At 45.9% G+C, this 9,218-nt stretch overlaps 1 protein-coding gene across 1 annotated transcript in view; it reads right to left on the reverse strand.

Annotated features, from left to right (window-relative positions):
- Positions 1–9,218, reverse strand: part of LOC123499546 (nephrin-like) — an 82,436-nt gene that overhangs the window by 17,136 nt on the left and 56,082 nt on the right. Inside the window, exons 4-7 of the mRNA XM_045247650.1 lie at positions 8,838–8,954; positions 7,202–7,405; positions 4,354–4,511; positions 2,610–2,754 (exon numbers count right to left, since the gene is read on the reverse strand). Of these exons, the coding sequence (XP_045103585.1) occupies positions 2,610–2,754; positions 4,354–4,511; positions 7,202–7,405; positions 8,838–8,954 (624 nt within the window). The remainder of the gene's footprint in view (positions 1–2,609; positions 2,755–4,353; positions 4,512–7,201; positions 7,406–8,837; positions 8,955–9,218) is intronic.

Raw genomic sequence — 9,218 nt, forward strand, 5'->3', positions numbered from 1 at the left:
TAACACTTGAATTTGCACCGAGGCGAAAATACGCGAGGCAGGTGAGGACAGGAGGAGGAGGAGGAGGAGGAGGAGGAGGAGGAGGAGGAGGAGGAGGAGGACAGAGGAAAGGCATGAGAGAAAAAATAAGGGGATATGAATTAGGAGTTATAAGGAAGGAGAAAGGAACCATGAAAGGAAGGCATGGGAGAGAAAATATGAGAGAAAGGAGTAGACGGGAGAGAGTTGAGAGAGAGAGAGAGAGAGAGAGAGAGAGAGAGAGAGAGAGAGAGAGAGAGAGAGAGAGAGAGAGAGAGAGAGAGAGAGAGAGAGAGAGAGAGAGAGAGAGAGAGAGAGAGAGAGAATAGACAGAATATAGCAGAAACATACAAACATTATTATCAATTCATTAAAAGCTACACACATTTTTTTTCACCTAAAGACGTGTTTGTATATATGTATGTTGGAGGGATAGAGAGTATAAGGCATAGCTGGAAAGGCTGGGAGACGGAGAGGGTGGACAGTTTCAATCTCAGCACCAGAGGGCCCATGGCAGCAAGCGAAAGAGGGAGGCTGGCTGGCTGGCTGTGTGGCGTAATGAGTAAAGTGCGGGGAATGAATTATTAGGAAGCGCTGTGGGGTGTTTTGGCGAAGAGCGGCGAGGGAGAGTGGCAGGGAGAGGAGACTACAATGAGAGAGACGAGTTTGAGGGACGGTGAGAGTTGCGCAAGGAGAGGGGAACGACAATGCGTGACGGGAAGAGAGAAAGAGCGAGGAGTGAGAGGAGGGGCACAGAAGGTAATGACGGGGTGAGGGTGACAATTAGCGTGACTCAGGCATAGGTAATGGACGGAAGGAAAGGAGGAATTACACGGGGAAGCAGTGAGGCAGCTGCGTGACTCTGCAGGGCTCGGGAGGCGACGGGCGGGAAGGAGAGAGTGACAGGCGAAGGAAGGGAAGGGAAGGGAGGGAGTGATGGCGGGAAGCAGACGAGTGACGAATAATTACATACTCCATTCTATTACTCATTTATGAGTTCACTCTGGGCTGTGTCATGATGCCATCAATAAATAAGCGCGTATTAATGAAGTGTTTGGCGATTCATAGTTACTCATGACGTTATTAACATGCAGAGAAAAAAAATGCTGTGTGAGTGAGAGATGAAAGTGACAAGCCCCTCTCCATCAATACTGAGTACTGGAGCATAGAGGAACATGCAAGGACACTGCTACAGTTTAAAGATAAGATACTGAAGTGTGCTGTAGTCGCGATGGATGCAGCACAGAACAATGACTATAGCACCTGATCAAAGACTCGCTCCCAGAGACGCAGAACTTCACTGCAGCCAAGGGGAGGCTCATTAACACATTATTAGCGGATCAGGGGGAGGCTGCTGACGAGGACATCAAGGGAACACTTCATAAGAACACTTACTCCCGCTGTCAGGCAAGGACGTCACTCTTCATTTCCTGGCAAGTTCTCCATGATTATTTAGAAGTCCTGAGGTAGCTTATTTTTGCATCAGTTTCGCAAAGAGATCAAAAAGCTACAAGTGAGGAATTTAACTTTGTATTCTCTTACTTTTTTCTGTGTCCAGGTTTGAGGTTTATTTGTTTTATTTGTTTACTTATTTCTTTATCGAATCATTTATTTTTGCAGTACTTCTCTCAAATAGATCAATAACCTAGAAAAGATAAATCTAACTTCCATGTTCTTTTTTTAGTATCCATAGCTGAAAGTTTATTTATTTCATCTATTTACAAAGCTTTCATTATCAAAGAACAACCAAAGCAGTAAAACGGTATAAGGAAAGAACACGCCACGAGATCATTACGAGAACACAAACCCTAGCAATATCAGGACACAGGACACAACCACACAGATTTACAGCATCACGTCTCTGGTTCCTGCGCCGCGTCAAATCAAGAGAGACGAACCTTGCTAGTCACTCGCACCGCCTCATCACAACACAAACCAGACAGTCATGAGTGCCTCCCCTTGCCTCCTCTGCCCTTCCCTTGCCTCCTCTGCCCTTCCCTCGCTTCCCCTGCAGTCCCTCCCAGCCCACATTTGGTTTTATCATGCAATTTTACGTGCGTTATGTGAGGCCAAATCTGCTTTTTTTTTTTTTTTGTGTGTGTGTGTGTGTTTAGCTTTTTATTGTTGTTTTTAAATGTTTAATAAATGGTAATTGGACTATTCCATGTGGGTTTCTATAAAAGATTTTGAATGTTAGAATTTGTAGTAAGTGAGTTATGTTATGTCTGCGTATTTATTTGTGTATCTATCCGTTTATCTCTCTGTCTATCGATAACCACACACCTGTAAAGACTACCTTTCTAAAACTTGTACTTGTCCATCCTGACACACTCCTCGTCTCCTGATTTAAGCTCCGTAAAGGATGGAACAACAACAACAACGGCATCAACAACAACAACAACAACAACAACAACAACAACAACAACAACAACAACAACAACAACAACAACAACCTACAGGTGAACCAATACCCACACAAACATTCATACTTCACTACAGATTTCTCACACAGACTCGGCTCTCTAACTCCCCATCTTCCTCTTCGCTTTGACCTTACAATAAAAGAAGCAAGGCAGAGAAGGGTGACTCACAGAGGACGGAGAGCGTGGTGGCGTTGGAGAGCACCTGGTCTATGAGGCTGGGGCTGTAAGCGCGGCAGGTCACCAGCGAGCCGTGGTCACGAGCCTCCGGTACCAGCGTGACACTGGATCGTGACACGTCGCCCTCCACTTCGTCCTGTGGCGGCGGAAAGTGAACAGTGGGTAAGGAGAAAGCGATGGAAAGAAAGTTACAAGGATGAAGGAACAAAAGGGATGGGAAGGAAGTGATATAGAAAGCGACGAGAAAAAAATATGGAAGTACAAAGAAGAAAACCCATAAATAAGTGAGAGGTAGGAAGGAGAGAAGCTTAGATGACTTACAGAGATGGATATTAGGATACAGTAGACTTTTGTTAACCCCGAACCCTACTACTAGTAGTGTATATGTTGGTGTGTATAAGTGGGGTTCATCAGTAAAACGGATGAAAGAGAAAAGATACTGGTCAACCCTTACATTAGTGAGATGGAGAAAATACGTATGAAAGTAAGCAATAAGAAGAAAGTCTACTACTATTTTTACTACTACTACTACTACTACTACTACTACTACTACTACTACTACTACTACTACTACTACTACTACTACTACTACTCCTACTACTACTACTACCACTACTACTACTACTACTTCTACCACATACGTAAGCTTTTCCTCTCCAGGAGCTTCACACTCTCTATTCTTACTACGAGAAGCTAAGTTGTACCTCCCCCTTGGCGTTACAATAACTAAAACACTTCTTAATAAAAGCTAACATACGACAATACGTAACGTGGCTGCCTACCATTCCTTTTATTTCCTTTTAAACGAACCAGAGATTTGTGATAAAGTGGCAATTCTCCCTCGCATTAACGTCGCCTTTTCATAAAATATCCTCTGAGTTACGAGAAGGAAATCACGGAGCCCCTAATGTATTTTATTTACACATTGCAGATAAGCCACGCGGGTGCTTTTGACTCTGTCCGTCTGGCTTTAGTTGCACATTTCATCTTATATTCCGCTATCTATTACAGTATTCTGGCGCCGCGAGGATGTTTGACGCGAGGAAACCTAGTGACAGTCGCCACATCGTTGATGAAAACCTGTCATTATTATTATTATTCTCCTCATTATTCATACACTGTTTGGTCATGGCGTTTGTCATAATTGCGAGTTGTAAAATGTAATAATGAAAGTGGAGCGTCTCTTGTGTCTCGCCATGTCAGCCCTTCACTCAGTATCAGACACGTAACAAATCACTTGTTCCTCACTCATTCCACTGGCATGACATGAGGGAGGGACTGACTGTTCATCTAATCTGTCTCACCGCATGTCGGTCCGGGAGTTGTGACGTGTGTTTGTTATGGTATACAGGATTTCTTTCTTCCAGTAGGGATGTGTACATATGCAAAACAGTACTTATCTTAATGCATAGTATAAAAGTGTCTTAGGAGCAAGATTTTCCTTTACACAGCTGGAACGTTATGAGAGGACCAATATAAACGCGGATACAATGCCATCTTTACTATTTCCCCGCGATGCAATTTCTTCCATGATCACCTTCAGCCTTTCTAAACACTTAATTTCTGTACTGCAATCTCTCCAATACTTCCATGGACTGCAAACTACGAATAAATCAATCTTCTAATCTTTGCTTTCTGCGTCCATGCAAGTGATAGTGTTGTGAGTGTTAGCGAAGGACAATGCACGCAGTAAATGGCTGAAGCAGACACACTCACACAGCACAGGCAGACTCACCTTGGTAGGCAGGTCCAGCACATTGCCGTCCTTCCACCACCTCAGCTTGGCGGGCGGCCGGGACCCCCTCGCCTCGCACGTCAGGGTCTGTCCCACGCCCTCCCGCACCGTCAGCACGCCCCCGGAGCCTGGACCCAGCGTCACGGAGAGCGGTGGGTCTGTGGGCGGAAATGGGTTGGGTATTGAAGGGGTAATATAGATGCCTTGTAGATGCCTTGCCGCGCAGCTCGATCGTCTCCATCTATTGCCTGGAGGTCGTGGTGGGTTTGAAGTGTACATTGAAGGTAACTCTGGTCGTTGTCATGGCTACTGATTTTTCCAGTCGTTTTTTTTCGTGTCAATGTCGGTACTTGGAGGGCTCAAAGGATAATTATGCATATATGACTATTCATAAAGCGCGCGCACGTACACACACACACACACGCACACACGCACACACACACACACACACACACACACACACACACACGCCCGGTAGCTCAGTGGTTAGAGCGCTGGCTTCACAAGCCAGAGGACCGGGGTTCGATTCCCCGGCCGGGTGGAGATATTTGGGTGTGTCTCCTTTAACGTGTAGCCCCTGTTCACCTAGCAGTGAGTAGGTACGGGATGTAAATCGAGGAGTTGTGACCTTGTTGTCCCGGTGTGTGGTGTGTGCCTGGTCTCAGGCCTATCCGAAGATCGGAAATAATGAGCTCTGAGCTCGTTCCGTAGGGTAACGTCTGGCTGTCTCGTCAGAGACTGCAGCAGATCAAACAGTGAAACACACACACACATTTCTCTCCAATAAAGAAAACGATGACACGTAAACATAACTATAATAAAACTAGTCAACTGGTTAACGATCTAACTAATGAAATAAGTAGATAAGTAACTGAGTACTAGGTAGCTAACTAGCTAAATAAAACTAACCGAATAAATAAACAAAATCACCCCGACCTCACTTCTGCATCCACAAGATTAAACCGCAACCACTGCCCTCAACCTTTCTCCTCAACACTCTTCCCCTCACCACCATACTCCCCTTCTTCCTCCTTTCCCACCGCTGACCACCATCCTCTCCTCCTCACCCTCTCTTCTGCATCCCCTTCTCTTTTTGCACGGACAAATTCCCTTCGTTTCCTAGGAGAGGCGCTGCGAGTCAATCCTTTGGCCAATCAGTCTCAGCCGCGGCGCCTCTTCAGCCTCGCCGCGGCATCAAGAGCCTCACACCCGCGGGTCTTTCGTCGCCCTAAGTGGAAAAGTTTCTGAAGGCGAGTGCGTGGTGCTTTGGGCGGAAGGTCACGGCTGTCATGAGGTTGATCACACCCCTGCTGCGCTCCACCTCCTCCTCCTCCTCCTCCTCCTCCTTCTCTTGATGCTGCTGCCGAGGAGGAGCGCCAGGAAGAGGAGGAGCAGGAGTAGGAAGAGATATTCAGAAGTGACCGCCACAAATCTCATGAAAGGAATCCTTTGAGGTGAAAGAGAGAGAGAGAGAGAGAGAGAGAGAGAGAGAGAGAGAGAGAGAGAGAGAGAGAGAGAGGAAAGATAAAACAGTCGGAATATTGATAAAAAAAAAATAAGAGTAAATTAAGAGACTACGAAAAGAAAATCCCAAATGGAACCCAAAGAATAATTTAAAAACCTAAAAAGAAATGAGTGTGAAGAAAAAAAAAGAGAAAAGAAACCTAAAATGGAGAACCCAGAAAAAAAAACTAATGGAAAGAAATAACTAGGGCACAAAACCTGAACCCCAATGACGGTGTCTCAGAAAAAAAAAACGAGAAAAAATCAAAATAAATCCTGCAAGTAAAGCAACACACAACTGCCAGGTAGCGAAAAGTGGCATTTGTTCACCTGCGACTTCCATGGCGGCAGGACGAGAACACGACCACCAGACCACAACACGAGGGATAAATTGTAAAGGAAACGAACGCGAAGTGGTTGCTTTTATGACGCTTGTTCTTCTAACACAAGAGATGGTGATTATATACAAGAATCTGATGAGTTACCTTTCAAAATTGTGACAGTTGCAGAATACTTCGGCTCTTTCTCTTGTCCCGCTTATTCCTGAGTTAATTTTCTAAGCAGTAATCGTTGCGTGTTTTCAATAACTGAAGGATGGAAGTGTAGAGAACTTAAGAATAGCGTGTTTCGTCCTTTTCTTTCCTTTTTGTTCCTACGTAGAAATCTCTAGCTTTTGAAAAACAGAATTATTAGAGAACGGAGAGTACCACCAAACACACTCGCGAAACACAAACTTACTCGGATTTGTTGACTATAAGAACGCCCTCCTAATGAATCAATTAGCGAACAATTTCTACGTTCCGGAAAACACCCGCCACTCAATTATGACTTGCGGAAAAGAAAAATAACAGAGGACGGAGCATAAGGTTTTGGATGGCCGTAAAAGTGCGCTAAAAAAAAAAAAAAAACGTCTTTGAATAACGGATGACGGATGAGAAAGGAAGGAAAAGGAATTGGGCCGATAAAAATAGAAAGGAATATCAGGTGACTAAAGGACGGGATGAGAGAGAGATGAATAACAAATGGACAAGAGCTGGTAAGATAAGTGAAGGGAAATGAAGTGACAGGTGTCAGAACGAATAGAGAGAAAAGATAACGAAAGGACGGGGAAGGAATAGGAAGGAGGGGGATCGGAATGGGAGGTATACGAGAGACAAAGTGTTGATGAAGCTTCGTTTAATCAACAACAAGACGGAATATAAACAAAAATTAAAATGAGACAATGAATTAAATATCCAATCTACCCACATAACCTCACTCCAGACACTACCCCTCCACCCGCATACAAATCCACCTTAACCCTTTCAACACCACAATTCCCACCCACACCCCCTTCAACACTCACAGGTCATGTCTATCGTGATGACCTGAGACAGCGGGATGGTCAGGTTAGAGTTGGACGCCTGGCAGGTCAAGGTCTTGTTGAGGTCAGCGCGGGTGAGGGGCGGCAGGGCGAGGGCGTTACGGGTGACCTGACCTGTGTTGACCTCGCTCACTTTATCCAGGAGTGCCCCTTCGTTCCACCAGGTGACGTGGGGGCGGGGGTGACCTGTGTAGGGAGGGAGAGGGAATGAGTTAGACAGGTAGGTAAATTAGATAAACAGGTAAGGTTAGGTTAGTGTTGACAGGCAGCGATGGAGGTGATAAGGGATACAATGAGGGTCATAATTAAGGTGAAGGACAGGTGAGAAGGAGATAACGGGTGAGATGAGAGCAAGAGAGAGAGAGAGAGAGAGAGAGAGAGAGAGAGAGAGAGAGAGAGAGAGAGAGAGAGAGAGAGAGAGAGAGAGAGAGAGAGAGAGAGAGAGAGAGAGAGAGAAACGTGACAGGAGGTTGGCATGACAGGTAACCCAGGAATGCATTTTAAGTCACTGCTAATTACACCTAGTGACGGCTGCTGACAGGTGTAATAATGGAACTGTGTGTGTGTGTGTGTGTGTGTGTGTGTGTGTGTGTGTGTGTGTGTGTGTGTGTGTGTGTGTGTGTGTGTGTGTGTGTGTGTGTGTGTGTGTGTGTGTGTGTGTGTGTGTGTGTGTGTGTGTGTGTGTGTGTGTGTGTGTGTGTGTGTTTGTGTGTGTGTATATCTATATGTATGTTAGTATCTGTTTGGGTGCATGTAGTTAAAGAGACCGTGTTGATTTATTCACTAGATACAAAGAGCGTGAAAAACGTCCTGCACTATGGAGGAGGAGGAGGGGCTGAGGAGAGACAGAGGAAGGGCAGGGAAGAGGCTGGGGAAGGCCTAGGGATAGGCTGGGGAGTGGTTGGGGAAACGCTGAGTAGAGACTGGAGAGAGGGTGAGTAGAGGCATGGAGAGGCTGGGAGATTGAGAAGTGGCTGGGGAGAGGCTGGGGAGAGGTTGAGGAGAGGCTGGGGTGAGGCTGGAAAGAGATTTTGGAGAAGCTAGTGTGAGGCTAGGAGAGCTTTGGGAGAGAGAGGCTGGCGCGGGACAAGCAAGGGACAGGAAGTGTTGGGCGCCACACAATGCCTAGGCGGGAGCAGGTGGCGGGCGGCGCGAAGGTGAGAGGCTGAAGCAAATTAATGTGCCTCCTATACCTGATTATAGTGAGAGAGAGAGACGAAGGAAGAGAGAGAGAGAGAGAGAGAGAGAGAGAGAGAGAGAGAGAGAGAGAGAGAGAGAGAGAGAGAGAGAGAGAGAGAGAGAGAGAGAGAGAGAGAGAGAGAGAGAGAGAGAGAGAGTACTACATGCAGACTGTAGGACAAATTAACATGTAAGAGAAACTTAAAGCAAACAAACAGGAAGAGAAAAAACATGAACCAACGTAGAGAGAAAACAACAAGAACTTAAGAAAAACACACAGAAAGAACTAAAAAGCAGGAAATATTTTGGGCTACAACAAGAGCTATTCAACTACTACTACTACTAACCATTACTACTACTAAGATCAACTACTACTACTACTACTACTACTACTACTACTTCTGTTGGAAATTCCAGGCTAAGTGTGTGCATTACTCACCTCCTAACACCTGGCAGGATAGGGTGACCTCGGAGCCCTCGGGGTAAGGGCCAGCCACGCGAGTGAGGCGGCTGCGGGGTGAGTAGTCCGTGGAGATGGCGATGCTGCGGGGGGGCACTGCGTAGGGAAGGGCAAGATGAGGGAGAAGGAAGGATTAGGTGATGAAGAGGGTTGGGTCGTGAAGTGCAGTAAGTAAGAGGAAGGAAGAGGAAGTTTAGAGGAAATGTAAAAAAGGTGGGAGAGAAAATGAAATTCACATTATTCTCTGTTTCCTGCAATGGTAAAAATTACATGCAGACTTAATTATTTCCTCCTTCATCCTGGTGTGCGTGTGGTGCATTACGCCAGCCCTGTCCGCCTACCTGCCCGGCTCCCTCCCCT

The sequence above is a fragment of the Portunus trituberculatus genome, chromosome 50 (genome assembly GCF_017591435.1).
Source record: "Portunus trituberculatus isolate SZX2019 chromosome 50, ASM1759143v1, whole genome shotgun sequence".
Taxonomy (NCBI): Eukaryota; Metazoa; Arthropoda; class Malacostraca; order Decapoda; family Portunidae; genus Portunus; species Portunus trituberculatus.